Below are 22,259 nucleotides of genomic sequence, written 5' to 3' on the forward strand. Positions count from 1 at the left end.
CATTAACCTGCAGCATATGATGCGGGCCGGTGCGTCACGTTTATGAGGAGTGACAGCGCAGACGAGCCCCTCGGGTCATGAGCCGACAGGGACAGTCGGAGCTTTTGTTTTGTAGGAATGCGGTGCCGTCAGTTTCTTTAAACAGCTGTATTTTCCTCCGCGCAGAACAAGACCAATCAGATCGTTCCGGAGGTCACGGTGGACCTGCGGGGAGCGGTGATTGGCTGGGCCTCGAAGGACAAATCCAGCAAAAAGAATGTTTTAGAGGTGTGTATGTTTGTTGACAATGAACATATATAATGTGTGCCCAATTAGAGGATTTTTTTTATCCCGAGCAGAAAACACGTACGCTTATATTTTTAGCACTGTTATATTTTTAGCATGAGTACTGTGAACGTGATTTGTGAGTCGTGTAACTATTGTTTCCCAAAACATTTTGATGAATTGCGTCCTCTATAATATATATAACTTTCTCTGTTTGCAGTTAAAAGGCAGGAACGGCGTTGAGTTTCTGATTCAGTACGATACAGAAAGCATCATCAATGACTGGCACAAAGTCTTAATGGACACCATACGACAGCTGGTAAGTCCTTTCATCACCCGTAATTGATCATTATCAAAATTATCTGCGTTACATGGTAAAATTTTCTGTCTGTAAAAACCTGATATCTTTTTGAGGAAATAGTTCTTGGGAAATATGCTTTCTCACTTCCTTGCAAAGAGCGGTATCAGTGTGTTTCCCAAAATGTTGAGATGTCAAGAATTTTCTTAACTAAAGCATCTGTGTCTTCAGACAAGAAGGAATAATAAGCAGGTTGCTGCACTTAAATCAAAAGTAACGAGATTAGATTTTAGAAAATACTTGAAATGAGTTGATTTGCACTGGAAATATTCTTAATGCACTGGTAGATTTCATTGCCATCATAAGAAGAATAAGGAGCGAGATACAGTACATGCAAAAGTGATGGTAAAGGAGATTTTTTGCAGTGTAGCGTAACTCGAGTTATTGAATCCAATCTAAGCTTTCTATGCCACAAACTGACAAATGAAGGCAATTAAACATAGTTAAATTCAGGTTTAATTCAGTATTGTATGTCTGTTTTTATCAGGAGTACCAGGACCATCATTCAGAGGAGGAGGACGCGGATTTATACGAGAAGATTGCAGAGCGAGATGAAAAGTTGGGAGGCGGCGTTGACAAGCGAAGAGGTGCAGTAAACTGAACAAACTACATTTTCCTACTCCTGTTAATGCAAATTGTGTCTAATTTACATTATTATTTTGAACCAGTTAGATGTATCAGGCCCATTTAGAGCTACAATTACAACGACATTGTTTTCTTTTTAGCCTCCAGGTCGACCGTCACGCACTCATCCAGCTCAGCAGGAGACGTGGACCAGAAGAGGGTTCGAACCAAGCTGATGAAGTTCCTCATGAAACGCCCGACGCTTCAGTCTGTCAAAGAGAAAGGTTACATCCGAGGTAATTTCAGACAGGAACAAACAGTGTTCTAGTTATTTCTGGGCTGCGGCTGATTTGAATAGAAGCTAATGGAAAAAAGTCCAGAGGGGAAAAAACTGTTTTGTTTTTTATTTTCCAGTTCACGTTTCAGTTGATGAAGAGGAAATTCTTTTGCAGGGAGGCAGCCTTAAAAAACATAAAACATCAATGCATTAAAAACACAGTAGGACAGTTGATACTACACATGCAAGTAGAATAAAGTACAAAGATTGATTATTAAAGAAAAGAAAAACTGAAATAATAAGAACAGGACTGTGTGAGAAGGAATAAAACAGTCCAACATGTTCTGGGTTTTCCTCATAACTTTAGAGAAGTCAGATCAGTCAAGCTCGATCCCCGCAATCTCTCTCTCTCTGCCCGTCTCCCCTCGCTCTCCACTTGTTTCCTACCTTTTCTCAACCCCATCAGCTACCAGCTGGTCTGAACAGCACCCAGTAGCCAGAGAGACCAGACTGACAACTAAACATTGTAAACAATGCAAACAAAAATGTAGACACTGTCAGAAAGATGATAATTCTACTCTATGTTTGTTATTGAGGTCATAGTGAGTGGTGCATCATATTGAAATGTGTTCCTAATATTTTGCCCCTCGCATATAAGTTAATGGGGTGGACAAAATATTAGGGAACACTTTTCTGTCAGCAAAAACTGAAAACATATAAAGCTTCGTCATAGTAGAATTTACGGCAGAGCTGCACAGGTGTTGCTGATGTTCTCATGTGGAAATTGTGGGTTATGCATAACTATATAACGCAACTAGCTGCATATTTATCTATATTTTCTTCTTTTTATTATATTATATTTCTCAATGCAACAGCTTCATTTTCTTAAAGTGGTTATGTATTCATTCTTTTTTTCTTATCTTATGTGTTAGAAGGATTATTAATATCTACAGTATTAAATCTTTGATGGGATGACAACACTGCTACTACAGCTACCACCATTACTACTACTACTACTAATAATAATAATAATAATATTAATGTTGTAATCCTCTGCAGAAAATGTGTTTGGTTGCCATCTGGCCACACTGTGTAACCAGGAGAGGACCACAGTTCCTAGTTTTGTGGAGAAATGTGTCAGAGCAGTGGAAAAGAGAGGTAATCCACTTTGTTTACATTAACGTCTGAATCGTAGTCACACAAGTCTTTTTTCCTGTGTGCAGTGTAGCAGTTGACTGACTGACTGACTGACTGACTGGTGCTGATGTGTTGTTGACCTCCAGGTTTAGACATTGACGGACTCTACAGAGTCAGCGGGAACCTCGCTGTCATTCAGAAACTGCGCTTCAAGGCCGATCACGGTAAATTCCATCAGTTTACATGTGTTTAACTGAATAATACAAACACACACAGACAGTGCAGGGTTTTTTTTTAGTGCGTATAAGGATTTCACTGCAGTATCTCACTGCAGACAGCGACGCCCTCTGCTGTGCTTTAATGGGCTGTGCGCCTTTTTTTTGTGTGTGTTTTAATCAATACAGAGGAACTGGACCTCGAGGACGGCCAGTGGGAAGACGTTCACGTCATCACCGGGGCGCTGAAGTTGTTTTTCCGAGAGCTTCCTGAGCCACTTTTCCCCTACAGCCACTTTAATGGGTTCATCTCAGCCATCAGTAAGATGATTTTTGAATTGTTTTCCAGCTAATTTATCACAAGTTCTAAGGACAAATTTTCATATATTTTGTAACAATTCAGCAAACAGAGTAAATTATTATTTATGATGCAGTTGTTGGCTGGTGGATGTTTATTAAATTGATGACTTATGTCCTGTTTTTCTAGGAATTCCTGATTACAACTTTAAAGTGTCTCAAGTTTGTGACCTGGTCAGATCACTTCCTGTTTCAAATCATGATACCATGGAACTCCTTTTTGGGCATTTACGAAGGTATACTTCAACATTTTTACTCCTAACTTCTGTATGTTTAAATGCCCCCCCCCCCCCGATTAATCAATTTGTTGCCAACTATTAATCACCAACTATTTTGATGATTGATTAATCATTTTGAGTCATTTTTTTAAGTAAAAAATGTCAAAATTCTCTGGTTCCAGCTCCTTAAATGTGAATATTTTCTGGTTTCTTTAGTCCTCTATGACAGTAAACTGAGTATCTTTGGGGTGTGGATCTTTGTCGGGACATTTGGGGACGCCATCTTGTGCTTTGGGAAACATTGATTGACACTTTTTACCATTTTCTGACATTTTAAAGACCAAACAATTAATCAATTAATCACATTAATTAATTTTTTTCCATAAAAACATCCAATTCCCTCAGTAAAATCCTTCAAACGACATCCACTCCTTCTCTCTCACTAAATATCCAGAATCTATGAATATGCAAATATTTTTCACTTCAAGTTTAACTGCTTCCACATCTCACTCGTGTAAATTATATACTGGACCAGGATTGTCTGCCAAACTAGTTGTGATGTCACAAATGACACTCCTAAGAACACGCCATAAACTCAGATTTAAGTTGAGCACAGAGAAACTTTCCACTTTCAGCAGATAAATGTGAAAACAGGCTTCTAGTGTCAAACTCTGCACATACATCACTCTGCAGAGTGACACTCAAAACATCACAATGAAGGAACAAGAAGAAAAGCACATTTTGACTAGAGGGAGAATTTAAGGTTGGAAGTTACTAGTCTCACTCACCTAAAGCTGAGAGACACACACATAAATAAAAAAAAGAGCTTTATGACTCCTCTCATCATCATTTCATCTTACAGGGTCATTCAGTATGGAGAAGACAATCGCATGACCGTGCAGAACGTGGCAATCGTGTTCGGCCCGACGCTGCTTCGTCCGGAGATGGAGTCAGCCAACATCACGATGCACATGGTCTTCCAGAACCAGATAGTGGAGCTCATCCTGAATGAATACGAGCGTATCTTCCACTCCAGCTAAAGCAGTCACAAGCCTCCGGTGCAGACCTGGGCAAAAAGTCTACAGGTGCTCAAGTTATTCGAAGTGCTAGATCCACCTTTTGCATGCACGTAAACAGCTTCAGAGCAACGTCTAAAAACACAACTCCTCTTGTAAAATAAGTTAAAGGGCTCCTCAAGTTTTCTCGGCTCAGAATATTTGAAGTTTAAACACGAAAATGTCGATAAAGGGATCTTTTAAATGGTCTTTGCTGAGAATATTTGGAGCATGTTTAACCACTGTTTTGTCCGGATTTACTCCATAGGAGGCTCACACTGTTAGAACTATCTTTGGCAGTATTGTAGGATTGGAAACGGAGCCACGCAGGTGTAGACGGTTGTGGTTTGGTTTCCCGTCTCAGAGCTTTTGAGCTTTTTTGCTTGGGTGGAAGAATGACTGTATCACATTGCTCTCGCTCCCTCAGACTCTAGTGGTCTTCATCTCACAAGTCACTTTCTGGAGATTTTATCTGTTTGTTTTCTTTTTTTTTTTTTTTTTTTTTTTAAATTTGTTTTTGTTTGTCTAAATGATAGCAGCAGTCTAATAGAATCCAAGTCAAACCTGAACGGATGCATTAATGCTCTTTTTAAGAAACGATCAAGGATTGCTTCCATCTTTATTTTAGTTTAACAACATTTAAAATATTGTATTGGATTTGGAATGACAATATATCACATATGGCAATAACTGAGATTGTATTCTAATATTGTGTTTTCTTTCCACAGTCTCATTTTTATCCATGAATTTTATTGTAATATAGAGATGTATAAAAAGAAACATTAATACAAACAACTTGCTGTGAAGTAGGCAGTGACATAGAAGATTTGTGCAACCTATAGATTATTTTCCACTGAATTGTAAAACACCATTTTTCAATCATGCTGTACTTGAAGAAACTGTGTAATATTAACATAGAGATATAATCTAGTGATGCATTTTTTGGCAGCAAAAATCAGAAAAGCAGATACTAGAAGAGATTTATGGCCTGTAAATAGAAATAGATGGCATATTTATGCTGAAAGTTGTTGAAAATGCAAAAGTTATTCAATAATAAAATAACTTTGTAAAGAAAAAGGTGTAAGTGTTTATTTTTTTCTCCTCCTCAAAAAAGTCACAAAAGAGTCTGTAAACAAACAACATACACATGTGAGAAAGCATCAGAATATCAATTGGAAATTAATAGACATGGATGGTTGAGTCAGATATTTACAGAGATAATTCATACAAAGACATAAAAGCTTTCACAAGAATATACAGGTGATCTCCAGTGGTGGAAGTGTTCACGTTCTTTACTTAAGGAAAAGTAGAAATACTGCAATGTAGTAAAAATACTCTAAATACAAGTTCTGTATTCAAAATTCAGCTCACAGACGGGTGACTTTCAGAGTACACTGCTGCCTTAATATGAGCGGCCTTTAAATGTTCCAGCTGGTGGAGGTAAAGCAATCTTTTCATGTATTATTTGTTATTTTTATAGACTGTTGGTTAGTTTAGTCTATAGCGTCATATTTCATCTGCTAATAATGTGATTTATTTGTAAAATATTAATCTGCTGTTACTTCTATAGCTGTCAGATAAATGTGGTGGAATAAAAAGCATATCATTGGCCTCTGAAATTTAGTGGAGTAGAAGTATAATTATAAATGTTAAATTCACAATGTAATACTATATACTAATATCTTAATTACTAGTTTATATATTTAGTTTTACTCCACTATATGAACTTTATTGAACATACAGTATGTCAGGTCTATTATTGCACTCAGGCTTTCATGCACTCATACAGTTGTTCAAATGAAGAAACAATATTTCATTTCAAATGTGTTTATTGCAGTTAGAATGACAAAAAACTTGAACTTGAAACTTAATACTCAAATAATAAGTACCTCGAAAGGTACAGTACTTGAGTATTAATATAATTCATATTTGCATACAAATTTAAAATTTTACAATTAATGCAGAAAAGTTTATTATTATTATTTTTACTTATCTATACTTCATAACATGTAAAATATATTTTAAATTGTATATCTATTTGTATTGATATTTATTTTATAATTTATACATATATATTTTAAATATTTTTACATGTATACCCTCATACATTTAAAACATGTATAATATATATGATACATTTTTTAAAAAATATATATTTATTTGTATTTATAAGTATTATATTTTAACTAAATCTTTGTAGTTAGTCGGAACCATTTGAGGGGTTGGACTCGCTTCCGGAAGCTGTCAGCTGTGAACGCCGCATCAGCTGCAATGAGTTTTGAGTGGCCCTGGCAGTATAATTTCCCACCGTTTTTTACGTGAGTACATTTATAGGACAATTAGTTATGAAAATCGATTAACTCCTCTGAGTAGCCTCCATTGTTTATACGTCATTAAATCGAAGTGTTTTGATTTTGCGAGCTAGCGTCGCGTTAGCTGGGTGGCTAAACCGCACAGATTGCTAGGGAAGTGGATTTACTCAGTTAATGGCTTTTTAAAAAAGTTTATATAACAGCTGTAGTCGGTTTCGTTCAGCGACTTATTGAGCCTCGACATCATGCAAATATATAAAACTCATCAACATCTAAATAATTTATTGTTATTTGTGCGAGAAGCCGTTAGCTCGAGCTAGCTGTTTTATTTCAAAATTTAATTAGAGGAAAACCAACATCTCGTTTTCTATAGTTGAAGTAAATGCATTTGAAAACAAAGAGCAACCAATGAAAATGTCTCCTGTTTTAACTATCAGCGACCAAAAGCTTGTTTACATGGTTACAAACTATTAGCACCAACTGTTATAATCGGTATTACAGCCAATTATGAGCTCCAACAAACTCTGAGACCTGATTTGGAGCTTTGACTATATTACCACTGCAAATATGTAAAATAAAGTCATGGTCACACGCTACGTTTTGATAGCTGATAACATCATTTGTCACGATTTTTGATCTCTGGTGGTCAGTAGTGTGCAGGCCTGTCTATAGACACACCTCACCTGTCAGTATTTCAAGTCTGTCTAAAAACAACAGTCAGGAGCCCAAATGAACATTGAAACAGGTTTTTCTTACTGTAATCATTCCTCCTGTTCATACTGACTTTTCGAAAATCCCTTCATAATGCACTTACAGTGTAAATGATCTAAAGTTTACATTCCTTTTTATCTTGAAAAAATGCATTTAAAAGTTTATCTGAAGCTAATATGAAGCTTCAGCCGACCAAATGAGTAAAATCAAGTAGATATTGTTCACCTTTACAGTCTTTATAGTGCCAAAGTCCCTCTTATCATTACTATACTTCCACCGCAGCTCAACATTCGGACACCAGACTGTTGTTTTAAGACACAGTTGAAAAACTGTGATCCTGTCCTGCAACACAGATACCAAACAAACACATAGCAACATAATCATTTCCTGTGTGCTGAGTCTCAGCTGTGTGTCTTGCGGTAGGTTGATTAATGCACAGTTTGAATTACCACGACTGTGAAACACAGACTGTTGATAAGCTCTATTCTAGGAAGAGTTTCAGTAGATACACCAGTGGTATCCTGTGTGTTGACTGTTATCTGCAGTGGTCCCATTCTCTTCATAAATGCTGATTATTCCATGTAAATTATCATTAGATAAAATAACAAGGATGAAACAGAACATGATGTAGCAGCCTGCTTTGTGCACTATTTTATTGTGGTCAGATATTTAGAAACATCAACACCATGCAGCTGAACGTACGTTCGCCTTGGACTCTTTTGTCTTTATTGCGTTAAACTGAGAGATGTTTCTGATATCTAATCAATGCACATTGATATAAATATATATAAAATATTAGAAACACCTTTTAGTTTTAATAAGTTAACACCTGATGGGAACATTATGTAAACCCCTTTTGCTTCCTTCCTTCCCTGCACATATCCATTTAGTTTTATTACTGTATGTCTTTAATTATGCAAACAAATAAAAATAAAGACAAACAGTTCAACAGCAACACAAACCACAGCCTCCAAAATGACAATTTTATGACAAGGTTATAATGTTCAAACTGAACATTATAACCTTCATGAAGGCAGGATTTATCACAGGGCTGCTGGTTTTAGCATCTGAGTGTTTATTTCCCAACTTGCATCAGAGTAAGTTAAGCTTTTATGCTAAAAGTACATATGTATTATGAGCAAAATATACATAATTCACAGGTGATCGCTATGCAGAACGGCTGCTATCAGACTCATGTTGCATATGTTTAATGATGTTTTTTTCAAATTACTGATGCCTTAACATATGAGCAGCCTTACAACGTTCCTGCTGGTGGAGGTGAAGCACTTTCTTATACTTTCTTAATGTTAAAACGGTGAGAAATCTCAGTTTCCCAAAGGCCGACATGATGTACTCAAATGCCTCATATTCAGATATTCAGTTTACAACCAAAGACACCAGAAAATATTCACATTTGAGGAACTGGAATAAGAGAATTTAGACTTTTTCTTTTTCTCTTAAAGAACGATTAATCAATTATCAAAATAGTTGGAAGGTGTATCTATAGTTCACAAGCTTCCCTTCCAACTACAGCTTCAATCAGACTTAATATTGTAAAAAAAAAAAAACCATCCTGGATGTTTGGTTAAATCTTTTTCTGATGGACTGAAAGTGTTTTGTTTTTTTGCAGTGCTGTTGGCTTCCTGTTTGCGTCGGAGCGAGTGTGTCTTACATGTTTTCGCTCATTTCATTTCTTCGGACAGGCTACAGCCCAACGCTGACACGAGACAGAAACAGCTGGCAGCATGGTGTTCCCTGGCTCTGTCTTACTGCCGGCATCACAAGCTCTACACCCTGGACGTCATGGAGGCTCAGGAGAGCCCCGTGTTCAACAACAAGAAGATAGAACGTATCCTAACAGCGCACCTGTGGTTCAGTCAAGGCTAAAACATCACAGTAGACTACACAACCGTCTCCTTATTGTTTGTCTAGATTTGTTTAATTTGTATTTATAGGCTTCCTCCTTTATTGGGATGTAAAATTACATTTAATACACAGGATATTAATGTTGACACACATTACAATGACATGCTTATTAGTACAATGCTACATCACTAGCTGCCCTCCGCATCACTGCAGCAGCCTGGTTTGAATTTTAGAGGTTTCCCTCATGATTTAATTTACTTAAGAGGTCAAAGTGACAGTACAAGAAGTCATAACATGATCACTGAGAACATTTAGTCAGTTTTGAGAGTCAGGTTTTCATACATTCATGCTGCTACAAACCGGCTCGCTAGGAGAAAAAGGAAGCAACATAAAACCAGGTGGTGAAATACAAGAGGCAAACTACCAAAGAAGAAGGGCCTGTTGATGCTGTTCAAATCATAACCCAAACATAACCAGTAGAGGACTCCCGCTGGAGCTAAAACTAACTAACACGAAGAAAACAAGGAAAATAAAACCTCACTTTCTAGACCTAGTCTTTAGTGGCTTTGAAAAACATAAACACAGCGAGAGTGGCACCGAGGCAGAGGTTGTTTATGGCCGTAACACATGTACTGAACACGAGATGAGTGAGTTTCTGTAATTCAAACTAGCTGTTACCGTGGATACTGATTGAACTGAATGTGTTTTAACTTTTTGTCAGTCCTTAACTGAATTCCAGGCAAACTGTCAATGGAAGCGATCCAAGTTGTGTTTGAGGAACTGAGGAAAAAAGGTAAAATTTGTTGTGTCGTGTTGACATGAAGAATAGTTTGTCTAGTAATTTCATGGGTATTTTTTTTTAAATGCATGTTGTGTTGTTTGATCTCAGGGAACCTTGAATGGTTGGACAAAAACAAGTCGAGGTGTTTAGTCATGTGGAGACGACCGGAGGAATGGGGCAAATTAATATACCAGTGGGTGAGTCATCAAATGAGGACACGTACTGTCTGTGAAGCTGTGAGGTTGATAACGGATGAAGAAAATATTCATGCAAACAATAAAATAATAAAAAAGCAGTTCAGTTTTCTGCTGTCGAATCTGGTTGGTTACTATTAATATTATTTTATTATAATCAGAAGACCAGCTGAGTCTGATACAACCTTTTTATGTGATGTATAAACACAGAATATCTAATGACGACTACAGAAAGGGGAAAAACAAGCGTTCTGCACATTCAGCTCACTTCAGTAACTGGGTTGCGGTCGACTTTGCTGTAACTGGATTCCTAAAATGTCATGAAATGAGAAACCCGCTTTCCTCCAACTAGATTTCCCCCCCCCGGAGACAGACGATATCTTGTTTTTAATCTGCTCTTTAAATACAGCGCGACAGCTTTTTGGCGTGATGAAATGACAGATCATTAGTGACGATGATGCATCCTCGTACTCAAAATAGTTCCGATCGTGAGTCGGACCAAAACAGAAACGGACAGAAAGCGTACTCTAGAAGTCTAAATACATCTGTTTCCACTGCTGAGCTTTTTCAAACACATTACACTGTGAGGATAAAAATGTTGTTTATTCAGTTTTCTATAATTAACAGTGTAAAAATCAATTCAGATAAACACATTTAGATCATGTTGGGTGGTGTTTATGTCAGGTTACTCATCTGTTACAGCTTTAGTCAGGAACAACAAGATCTATAAACATGATAAACACGGCAGAGGTTGCAGCGCACAAACTCTCACATTAAAGCGGCTATAATCAATATTTTTTTATAATAAAAATGTATCAAACAACAATGATACATTCAGTCAGGAGTGTCATTCGTAGTGCAGCTCCTTTCAACTTTACGCAGCTTCATAGCAGCTCATTGTTTAGCTGTCTGGCTGTTTTGTTTCACTCTCAGCGCTCTCGTGGTGTCATTTTCGGCCGCAGCAGGCAGCTGTTTTCAGACAAAAAGCTCTAAAAAGCCACCACACACTACCTGCTCAGCAGCAAATGGGAAACAGACACAGTTAGCAACTAGCTGATGAACATATTGGAGCATTTAGCAGCTAGAGAGCAAGATGTTTCCCTCTGGAGTTGGTAGAGAGCAAAAACAGAACTAAAAGGGAGTGAATATTGGACTTATATTCACCAGATGGACACAAACACGACTCTAAATGGATGATAATGCTGCTTTGTAACTGCTGCATGTGGAAATAAGTAAAAAAAAAAAATAGCCAAAAGGTTGTGCACACTTGACTAAAGGTAAAAAGCCCAGCCGGATGGTTAACCATGAGTATTCTGGCTGAATCCAGCAGGCTCCATGCGTGATGACGGCATGCTGTCTGTCCACACATTAGTTACCGCACCTTATGAAATGCTCTATTTATACCCGTGCGCTCCAGATCTCATCCCTCCTGTGTAAAAAATTAACTTAAAAGAAGCTTTCACAGTTAATGACGTCGTCTAAGGAGAACTAGTGTCCGTCCACGACTGCCACAGGAAAACACTTGATAATTATGACGTTATTCAGATATGGGCTGTTTTCTCAGAGAGTCACTGTTATTCTGTTGTTTTCTGTTTTCTAATATTTTAGGTCTCTAAAAACGGGATGGTCAACTCTGTGTTTACACTTTATGAATTGTCGCATGGTGACGACACAGGAGGTGAAGGTAAGATGTTTTCAGGCTGTTTTTAAGCACATGTAAAGGAACATTTGCAATAATAGTCCACACAATCATAACTTCACATAATCACTGACATCTTAAAAAATAAAAAGCATTTTAATAGTTTTATTTTACCATTTCTAATATGTTTTATTTGTTTTTTTTCGCTCATTTTTATCTCATTTTACTGTTTTAAATATTTCATTTTTTGTACTCTCAATTGCCTGATTTAATTTAATTGTAGAGCTGAAAGTTTATTGTTATTGTAAACATTAACAGTTTATTCTTATCGTACCTTCTGACATCAACTATAATCTGTTTGTCCAGAGTTCCACGGTCTAGAAGAGTGGATGCTGCTGCGCTCGTTGCAGGCTTTACAAACGGAAGGCAAAGCCGAGATCATCACCATGGATGACGGAAAAGGGGTCAAATTCTTTTGAAACGGTGCTGGAATCACTCACACACACTCTCTGTCTCGGAGCCCTCATACTGTACCTTACAGGCAAATTTTTTAAAAACGTAGCCGTTTGGAGGCTACACAAGGTGCACCTCAAAGCCCAGCACAAGCGGATGCTGGTCCTTGTAATTGTTGTTGCCTTTTGGTTCGCCCAAGCTCAAAGCCTTTTCTTATTGGAAGGGAACCAATATCATTTCTGTTTGGGGCGGGAGGGGGAAGAGCATTTAAGGTGACATCATGTTTAAAGTTGCTATACGGAGCATTTGTTGCCATTTAAACATATAATGAGTCTATCATGGGACTAAATACTATCATGTCCTAATACTCTTAGGGAAATTGTTCCCATCAGCTGTAACTTTACTCTTTCTTTATTGTAAATACGACTAGTTTTATTCCCATTTTCCCCAAATTTACTCGGTATAATTAGCTCTGGACCTTTCCTCTGCTGTTGTTCCTCTGTACCAACCAGACGACCCAAAGAAACCCCAGAACAGAACACCAGGGGGACTCTTTATTTTGAGAATAAATGCTTCCAGAAGTGGAACACCGCAGAGACTCGGACCACCAATCCTGACTCAACTTCAGCTGATAATAGCGGACTTCATGTACAGATTGCTGTCATCCTTTTATTGTGCAGTAGCTACTGTGACACTTCTGTTATCCTCTGTCTATATTCAACCTCTTTTTTTCATATCCTGTAGGAAAATAAATTAGAAATTTGCTAAATGTGTTTATTTTCTTTGTGCCTGAACATGCATAAAACTCATTTTTTTTGCCAATATTTTGTGCATAAACATGAAAGATAATGTGAACAGCGTCCCGCAGTGTGCAGACGTGCAGATTTGAACCACAGTGATGGAGATGTTGTGATCCAATATCTGCCTGCAGCTGTGCTGAATGACTACAGACCGGACGGTCCACTCACATCATGTGCTGTGTTGTCCTGCCTGTTGGGGATGATACAGCTCCAGGGAGTCCTGTGTGCGTTTGCTGATAACACCACAAGTGTGTGTGTGTGTGTGTGCACTTCTGGGGACAGGTGGGCCCCCATTGTGTGTGTGTGTGTGTGTGTGTTTGTGTGTGGCCTTGGCTGATAGAAGTGTCCTGTTGCTGCAGCAGCAGCAGTACTCAGCGGTGTGGCTCCCCCTGCAGGCTGCACACTCCACCCTCCTGGGCTGCATGGTCTCTCATTCAAGCAAATTAAATGACGACAGACTGAAAGACGCCTGTAGTGAAATGACTCATCAGTTGTATCTTATAAACCTCCTGTTGTCCTGATCAATGAAGGACCAATTAGAAGAGGTGACATTCTGTTTCTCTGCTGCTTTTTGTACGCACTGGGCTGCATGATGTCCAGCGAATCAATACAAGGAAATGTGGAAAAAAAAAAAGATAATTTAATGGATCTCCTTCATATTTAGCTTATGCAACTCATAATACACGTACATGACAAAAGAAAGGGGGGGGGACATAATGAAATGTTTGGCTTATGAAGAACATTAGTTGGCACACACTCCTCAAATGATACTTTAATTACTCCCTCTTGGATAGCCTTATTAGCGCGTCAAAGCTGCGAGGGGCGGAGTTGGGAGCGCGCAGTCAGGAGCGCACAGGACGCACAGCCCTCCGGAGCTCTGTTGATATAGGCAGCTCCGTCCTTTCATCGGAGGTTATGGCTGAGGACTTTGTAAAGAGAAGAGAAGCGGACAACTCTGGTTATTTTATAGGAACTATGCGTTAAAGTTTGTATGCGCAAAGCTTTTATGCGAAATGTTCTTTTACGCAGCAGCTGTGATGAGTAAGTACATTTATTCTTACTTTTATATGTTTTTTTTACACACTTGGGATATATTTATAAGGCTCACTATAGCTACAGGTAATGACAGGTTCTTTAGATAGGCATGTTTAATTTATTCTTGTTAGTCATGTAACAGACCTGTTGCTTTGTGGTCAGCCTTTTGTTTAAAGCCACTGACTTTACTGACATCATGGAAAAGTAATGCTGAGCTTAAAGTAACGGTGCTCTATTGTCTTAATGCCGTTTCCACATTTAGGCTCTGAATCAAGAAGGCTTTGAACCTGCTACAATGTCACACGCACAGGTTGAGATACCAGGACGCGGTTTCCCAGGCCTCTCTATGGATATGACCGACGACTGCTTATCCCGGGTCCCATCCGTGCTCAGGGCGCACGGTTTGGGCGCACGGAGAAACTCTTATGGGCTGCAAAAAATTAGTATGGACATTGACTCGCCTCTTTACAGCGGTGCCCTTTCCAAAGCCTTGTCCTGGTCAGCTGAGAATATTCTAACGCTGCCCGAGTCCAGAGCAGAGGATGAAAAAACCGACGACTCTCCACCGTCGCCGTCCCCTGTCTCCAGTCCGGGCACCAGCTCCAACACGCCCCCCTCCAGCCAGGAGCCAGACGCCAGGTCCCTCGATGGGAACTGGGATCCAGTGCCGAGATCCACCGCTCCGGACGCCAGCTCGGACTCTGAAAATGAACTCGTTCAGAGCAAACAGCACAAGATCCTGTCTCGCATCACGTTTGATACTCAGTGGGAGCAAGAAGAGAAAGAGGATGTGGAGACCAAAGCGGTGGCAACCTCACCTGATGGAAGATATCTCAAATTCAACATAGAGATCGGGAGGGGATCTTTCAAGACGGTTTATAAAGGACTGGACACTGAGACCACCGTGGAGGTGGCATGGTGTGAGCTACAGGTAGGATGGCTTGTTTTTTATACATCCTAAACTTTAAATGAACAAATCAGCAGACTGGAGTTGAGCATCACACTTTTAATTTGCTTTACCAGGAGGAATATTGCGTTTTATCTGATATTTAAATCCCTGGATGACTGCAGATACAAGCAGTAAGTTTTCATCTGTGTATTCATGCTCAAAAATCAATTCCCTTTAAGTAAACCTCCATATAAAAACTGCAGTTTTCAGATAAACTTTACACAAGATATACTTTATCTCCCTTTCTGCCCCCCCATGCAGCAAGAAACCTATAGGTCTGATACAGGCTGACACTTTCCTCGCTTTCCACGCAGCTCTAAGCCCCTCCTCAGTGCATCAGGGTTGATGTGAAGCACCTAATCTACTGTATATTATTCCTTGTTGACCTTGAGTTGGGCTGTGTCAGGCCTGCGCATGTTAACCCAGGTCATCCTGTCAGCAGTCAGCTCCAACTGAACCACTCTGACTCTACCATGATCCCCTCTAATCTCTGTTTTCATTAACAACCACTGACACCAAGCCTAGCTCTCTAAATTCCTCACGTGCAAACAAAGAGCAACGGAGTAGGAATAGATCGACTTATATTCAGCTTCGATGATCCACCGTCACTCGTTGTGCTCGGTAATAGTGTCACTGACCGCTCTGAAACACTTCCATCCTTGCAGACAGGTCTAAAAGAGATTTGTAAGATCACATCCGGCTAAGTGATTATGCTCACGTGTAACATGTAAACATTAAAAGTAGGACAAGACCAAATAGAGTTTCACATACACTCTTTCTGCCTTATCTAGTCTGATAAAAACATGAAGAGGTGTCTGTGTTTTTTTTTTCATGTGTTTGGCATGCAGGCACCAAACAGCCTGGGTAACAGCTGCTACTTCTTTTGCTTACATGGTTTGATAGCACAGTGGAGGATTTAAAGATTTAAGCTTTAAGTCCACCCCTTAACATTTGCCATTGTGAGTGACGTGCATCGGTGTCGGTATCTGGTTGCCATGTGAAGCCTTCTTAGGTGAGAAATTGTGCCCTAATGCCCTCTAAACCTCAAAATTAAGCCTTGTGCCACTGACATCGCACTACATACCCACCGGCAACCATCTCTTTTATTTTGATCTGTCAGATCTTCACCATATCGGAAGTTGTTTTAAGATATTGAACATGAAAGCACCTTATCGCTTAAGATGCACAGAGGTAGTCTTTGTGTTGCGTTTTAAGCTCTGCGGGAGGCACCGAGCAGAACACAAGACAGTCAGGGATTATACTGGGGGTGAAGTGAATCTGCCCCCGAAGGCTCAAGCTCCGACAGCGGCAGGTGGGGACTCTTTGCCTCCAAGGGCCCACCTGTCAGTTCACATAACAGGTGTCTGTGTGGAGGAGGTAGAAATAGTCACTCCCAGACTGCGAGAGAGGCACAGATGTCCCTTTTACCTGCACTGTAACCACTCAGGCGAAGATGTTTAACGCCCTGAAGTCAAACACAAGCGAGGGTTCTTCAGAATTTGTGGTTTGACTTTTCTTTTTAAAGCGTAACCCTGTTTTTAACTTTTGTCGCCGCTCTCTGGCTGGGGGCCATGTTGGAAAGAAGCATGCTATTTCATCTCTTTACTTCAGACATGAGCCCCTTTTAAGCTCCTTAATCACTCCTAATAAGCTTAAAGGTGGCCATTGTTGATATGGTGACTGTTGTGATAAGTTGACCTCAAAGAGACAGCTCCAGTCACATTTCTTAACTGAAAATCACCACTCCCGTCCTCCCCCCGTGTGCCCCTGATTGCCTAAATGAACACAAAAGCTGGCTGTTGGTGGCTAAACATAATCGCTCCTGTAATGTTGACGGAGCAGCAGCCGAAGGTGCGTCATTACAAGTCAGGTAGAAATGCCTTAAGCTCTTTTAACTATGTATTACAGTGCCTGAGCTGTAATCTGCAGGCAATTAAGATCAGCTGTTCAAAAATGTGAATCAAACATCTGCTTTCACCTGATTCACACTTACACAGACAACCATTTTAAATGAGTCCCAGGTGTTTCTGCACGAACGTACTCTCTTGTGTCCGGTGTATTGTCAGTGTTGTTTTTACGGAACACAGGTCTGTCTGGAATGTGTCCACAGGAACCTTTTGTGCTAGCACACAAAAAGTAAACAATACGTTAAGATTCTTCCATGACATGCAACACCAAAGCTCAGCCAGGAAAGTATAAAATACCAGACAGGGTGCATATCAGTGTTCAGAAACTCACAACGAATGGATTAATGACACTGTAATACACCAGATAAGTAACAGATCTCGTTTAAGCTCATATTAGCAACGTTTGGATGCAACACAGATCAGGCAGTCACATGAGAGAAATTAGATATGTACAGTATATAGAACAAGTCTTGTGTCTGAGGAAGACAAAACATTGCTAATACAACAGAAAAGAAGCCCTGATTTCAGTGTGCATGCTCTTTTCTATTGTATTACTGTTGTTTTTTTATATCTAGCACCTGTCCTGCTAAGGTTTTGCAGATAGTGCAAAGGACTATTCTAACAAATGCACACATACTGCTGTAAGATTATCAGAGACCAGTCGATATATTTGCATGGACAATATTATCAGCTAATTTGAGTTTATCACAGATATACCAAATATGGGCACATATGTTGGCTGATAAAAAAAACAAGAAATATCAGTACAGAGATGATCTAGTATATTTGAGGTAAGTGTTTCCAACAGTTTGTCCACTAGTAAGCATATAACATATCTTGTTCACTACATATCTTTGTAGCGATTGCTTAATATCCAAATTTAAAGGATCCTTTTCGAAAATATTTGCTTATGTTATATGTTTATTTTCAACAACTCTTTATCATATTTGTTTAAACTCTCAAATATCCCAATCAATACTTAATCAGCCTCAAAAATCAGTTATTCCCATCGTCTTTGGCTGAAGATCGTGAGCAAACTGTTTGGTTCTTGGTCTCTAAATGTCTCCCAGTTCTTCCTTATCTAACGGGCTGTACACTCCCCTAATTAATAAAAAGATGTGTAAAATATAAAGTCAGACAAAAATATCAGTATCCATTGGCTCTGTCTACTGATACAACGCTCTACTTTTGATAAATTAACAGCAACTCTACGAGATAAATTTGAATTTAAACTAGACTTTTGCGCTGATTGTTTAACTTGAGAGCTAATTTCTGTTTCCTCTGCAAGTTACCTTGTACAATTTTAAATACACAATAACTTCAAACCCTTTAATACAGTCCAAATGTAAAACCTTCACTTCATTTATATACAACACCTTGTATTTGTCGTATTAATTAATCCATTCATTTAGTTTTAACCATCTTTGCACGCTCTGTGTTGTCCTGTTGTTCTCTTTTTTCTCTAGTTTTTCTTTGTTGTTGCCATTATTTCATGTGTTGTCTAAATAGAATATAGATTGAAATAGTGATTAATGTGAAGAAATGATCCTTTTATTACACAATATACATGGATTAAGAAGTTAAGGGTTGTGACTGATACAGTTTTAAAGTGAAATCTATTAAATTGACAGCCATAAAGAGACGTAACTGTAAGTTCAAAGCTGCTTGCTTCTGTTGCTAAAAGAAGAGAGGACACACACAAAAAAAAACCCTTCCCAGGTGGCAGCTACCTAGCAACCCTTCCCCCACAGGCCCACAGGTGACTCAGGTGCCCTATAGGAAACGTAAAACTGGGCTTTGAAGGAAATATAGAGGTAATAAAAAATGGATGAGCCATTGTATGGTCCCCTGCCACTTCCATTGATCAACACTGTGTACACAGTATTTGCACAGAGGCAAGAGGAGTTTACAACCTCCTATATCTCTGCTGCTGTATGTCATTGTTATGTCAACTCGCACACAGCTTCTATCCAGCTAACTATTAATGCAACCGCACAGCGAGCTACTCAGTAACTGATAGGAATTAGTGCACTGAGGCATATATCCTTTTTGGTGAGCCCCCCTTTAAAGGGCATTGGTTGCACAATACTTGATCTTATTCAAGGGTAGTTTCCTCCAACCTACACCAGACACTCATGCTGTACCTTTCATACTTCTATTTAACACACATTCTTTAATCGTACTCTCTATAAACAACTTCACCATGCTCCACTTCACCACCTGTATTTTCTGCACTATCTGTGTTTATGAGGGCCGTGTGTCATGTCAAGGTTGGCTTGAGAGCATTTTAAAAAAACGCCGCACCCAATTAGCCAATTCCTTGGATGGACACTTTTCTGCTGATTATGACATAACATTAGTTTCAAAAGTTGGTGCACTTGGGTGGTCATGGTTTTTGTAGATGGTCAAATAAGTTTATTTGGTGATTTTTTTTTTTTTTGGATAATGAAAATACTTCTTTGTTGTAACCCTTTTCCTGCAACTCTCTCATGGAGATACTGCACATAGTGTCGGCTGTTGTTCACCAGTTTTTCATCGGTCTCAGGTATAAATAATGTGTCATAGGACCAAGTATGGCATATATATATCACCCTAAACTATAATGTACAAGTGATTACTCAACAAGAAGTAAAATATCTCTTGTGTGATGCAGAAAAATTCAGTAAAAGTAGATTTCATTGTCATCAGTCGGGCCTGTATTGAATCTCAGTACTTTTTTAATACTGAGTGAAACTTTGTCTGTATCACCAAACTGGCAAGTACCGAAGGTTGGCATCATGTCCTGTCAACATTATAGTGTTGTTTGCTTATTCTTTAGTCAGGTTGTTCTTGATTTAAATGTGCAGCATGTAGAATTTAGTGGAATCTAGTGGAACAGACTTGGCAGAAATGAAACATAATATTCATAATTATGTTTTAATTAGTGTATAATCACCTGAAAATAAGAATCGTTGTGTTTTAGTTACCTTATAATGAGCCCTTTATATCTACATAGAGAGCGGGTCCTCTTCCACCGAGCCCGCCATGTTGCACTGCCATGTTTCTACAGTAGCCCAGAAAGGACAAACCAAACACTGGCTCTAAAGAGGGCCTTTTGCATTTTTCGCAAGTTTCGCAGCCACCGTAGGTTCTCCTACACAGTTGGAAGGGGAGGAGGAGGAGGAGTATTCAGTTGGTTGCAATCTGCAACCTCACCGGTAGATGTCACTAAATCCTACACACTGCACCTTTAAATCATAATTATGTGAATTTGTTTATTTGGGCTTCTTGTGCACTCGTGTACAGACAACATTTAACTTTTGAGAAGTTTGGCCTTTTTTGTTAAATGAAATAAACTATTTTGTAGAAAAACATGTTTATTTCTTAAAGTAAAGGATCGTGAAAAGTATAATTTTGCTGCCAGTATTAAAACTTGGGTATCTCTGGTAACTGTTATTTTCTTGATTAATCAACCAATTGTTTAGTCTATAAATCATCAGAAAACAGTGAAAGATACACATCAGGTGAAATGTCTTCTTTTGACTGATCAACAATCCAAATCCCCAAAATACTCAATTTACTATAATGTGAGACCAGGAAAAGCAGCAAATTCTCACATTTGAGAACCCAGAACCATCAAATGTTTGGCATTTTTACTTGAAAAATTCAATCAATTAACCCTTTAAGTCATGTATCAGACAAAAAGGCCAACTTTCATTGTTTCCAGCTTCTCAGATGTGAAGGTTTGCCGCTTTTCTGTTTTTATGTCATTATGTCATTGTATCTTTTGGTTTTGGACTGTTCGTCAAACAAAACAAGCAGTTTTGAAGACGTCTTTATGGGTTCTGGGAACTGTGTTGATGTTTTTCACTATTTTCAAACGTTTAATAGACCAGAAATAAACAATGAATTGATCCGTCTTTTTTTTTTTTTTTTTTTTTAAATCAGTCAGCAGATGAATCAATAAGAAAAAAAGGAAAAAAGGTTTCAGGCCTATTCTGTTTGTAAGTCAAACAAAGTTACCTAAGGACAAAAGGAAGCGGGGGGGGGGGGGGGGTTTACATCACTCCTGCTGTAGTACAAGTTGGAACCATTACCGCTGCAGTGAAAGTTGGCTCATGGAGTAGAAAGAGCTGGAAACTGCTCAGTTTACGTTTTAGCTCAGAGTTTTAAAGCTCATATAATAGCACCAGATCAAATTAAAGCTGTGTAAAACCTTATTAATGTGTTGCTACTGGGTCTGCACAGTTTGTATTCTGAGTTATGAGGTTAAACAACAAAGCATAAATCTAGTTTGGCACAAACTCTAGATTTTGGTTGCCCTCGTCTCTCCCATGCTAGCTTCATAAAAGCCTAGCTGTGTAACCTTTATCTGAATGTGGCTAGTGTTCAGTGACATAACACAAGCTGTGGGCTTCCTATCAGTTCCTCTGTGGCCAACATCAACACTGTCTTTCCTCGCAGGGCCAGCGGTGCAGCGAGATCCAGCTTATCAGGGTCAGCCAATGTTCTCGGAGGAGAAAGTGAAGGAGGCCCACAATGATAGCCTACATTTACACATGCCAGCACGTCACTTTGACGTGAGGGCTGTTTGTTTGTTTGCATTAGCTCTGCAGAGTCCTGAAAGGAAGGCCACACTGTGTCACCTATAAAACATGTACTGTACTAAATGTGCACTCATTTGGTGATTGCTCTGCAAGATATAGCCGGTCTGTATCGTATAGTATGCACTCAGCGCAGGAACTAGATAACAGTGTCCCATTGGCTGCTGTTGATAGTATGTTACAGTCTCTACTGTCTGTTACTGTTATTAAGGGTGGATAGGTACAAGCTGGGGCAGCACGGTGGCTCTGTGTTCAGGGGCCGGAGGCTGTGTCAGAGTTGCTCGTAGTTGTGAAGCATGATTGTGTGTTTCTATATGTCTTAGCTCTGTGGTAACGTGTCCAGGGTGTAACCCTCCTCTCAGGCAATGCATGCTGGGATAAGCTGCAGTGCTGTTCAGTAACCCTGAATCTCTCAACATAAGCGAATTACATGTAGAAACACTGTTGCTGGCTGTTCGTACTTACATTTCTGTGTCGTAGCGTATTTTATTTAGTAAATATGCTAAATTAAATATGTTTTCCCTGATTAGTAGCTTGTTAGTGGTGTATTTACTTCATTAAATCTAGAGCTGCAACAATTAGTT

At 39.1% G+C, this 22,259-nt stretch overlaps 3 protein-coding genes across 7 annotated transcripts in view; all 3 read left to right on the forward strand.

Moving 5' to 3' along the window:
* Positions 1-5,522, forward strand: part of arhgap27 (Rho GTPase activating protein 27) — a 29,705-nt gene extending 24,183 nt beyond the window's left edge. For both annotated transcript variants that reach the window (XM_067575765.1, XM_067575767.1), the window contains 9 exons: positions 166-267; positions 485-583; positions 1,110-1,209; positions 1,348-1,482; positions 2,523-2,621; positions 2,747-2,824; positions 3,005-3,136; positions 3,303-3,408; positions 4,253-5,522. In XM_067575765.1, the coding sequence (XP_067431866.1) occupies positions 166-267; positions 485-583; positions 1,110-1,209; positions 1,348-1,482; positions 2,523-2,621; positions 2,747-2,824; positions 3,005-3,136; positions 3,303-3,408; positions 4,253-4,430 (1,029 nt within the window). In that variant the 3' untranslated portion in view covers positions 4,431-5,522. The remainder of the gene's footprint in view (positions 1-165; positions 268-484; positions 584-1,109; positions 1,210-1,347; positions 1,483-2,522; positions 2,622-2,746; positions 2,825-3,004; positions 3,137-3,302; positions 3,409-4,252) is intronic.
* Positions 5,523-6,656: 1,134 nt separating this feature from the next.
* vps25 (vacuolar protein sorting 25 homolog) lies at positions 6,657-13,170 on the forward strand. Its single transcript, XM_067577216.1, has 6 exons — positions 6,657-6,763; positions 9,172-9,317; positions 10,074-10,127; positions 10,224-10,312; positions 11,918-11,993; positions 12,315-13,170. Exons 1-6 carry the CDS (start codon positions 6,717-6,719, stop codon positions 12,425-12,427), a joined length of 525 nt encoding a protein of 174 aa, XP_067433317.1. The 5' UTR covers positions 6,657-6,716; the 3' UTR covers positions 12,428-13,170.
* An 865-nt stretch (positions 13,171-14,035) lies between these two features.
* wnk4a (WNK lysine deficient protein kinase 4a) overlaps positions 14,036-22,259 on the forward strand; it is a 46,316-nt gene continuing 38,092 nt past the window's right edge. For 2 of the 4 annotated variants that reach the window (XM_067577210.1, XM_067577211.1), the window contains exons 1-2: positions 14,036-14,242; positions 14,499-15,167. In XM_067577210.1, coding sequence (XP_067433311.1) covers positions 14,532-15,167 — 636 coding nt within the window. In that variant the 5' untranslated portion in view covers positions 14,036-14,242; positions 14,499-14,531. The remainder of the gene's footprint in view (positions 14,243-14,498; positions 15,168-22,259) is intronic. The other 2 variants (XM_067577212.1, XM_067577213.1) reach the window with 1 other exon arrangement.

The sequence above is a fragment of the Thunnus thynnus genome, chromosome 20 (genome assembly GCF_963924715.1).
Source record: "Thunnus thynnus chromosome 20, fThuThy2.1, whole genome shotgun sequence".
In the NCBI taxonomy this organism is placed as follows: domain Eukaryota; kingdom Metazoa; phylum Chordata; class Actinopteri; order Scombriformes; family Scombridae; genus Thunnus; species Thunnus thynnus.

Coding starts and splice junctions, on each gene's coding strand:
- vps25 (XM_067577216.1), top strand. CDS start 6,717: ATGAGTTTTGAGTGGCCCTGGCAGTATAATTTCCCACCGTTTTTTAC. Junction 9,318..10,073: donor CAACAACAAGAAGATAGAAC/GTATCCTAACAG, acceptor ACTGAATTCCAG/GCAAACTGTCAATGGAAGCG. Junction 11,994..12,314: donor TGACGACACAGGAGGTGAAG/GTAAGATGTTTT, acceptor CTGTTTGTCCAG/AGTTCCACGGTCTAGAAGAG.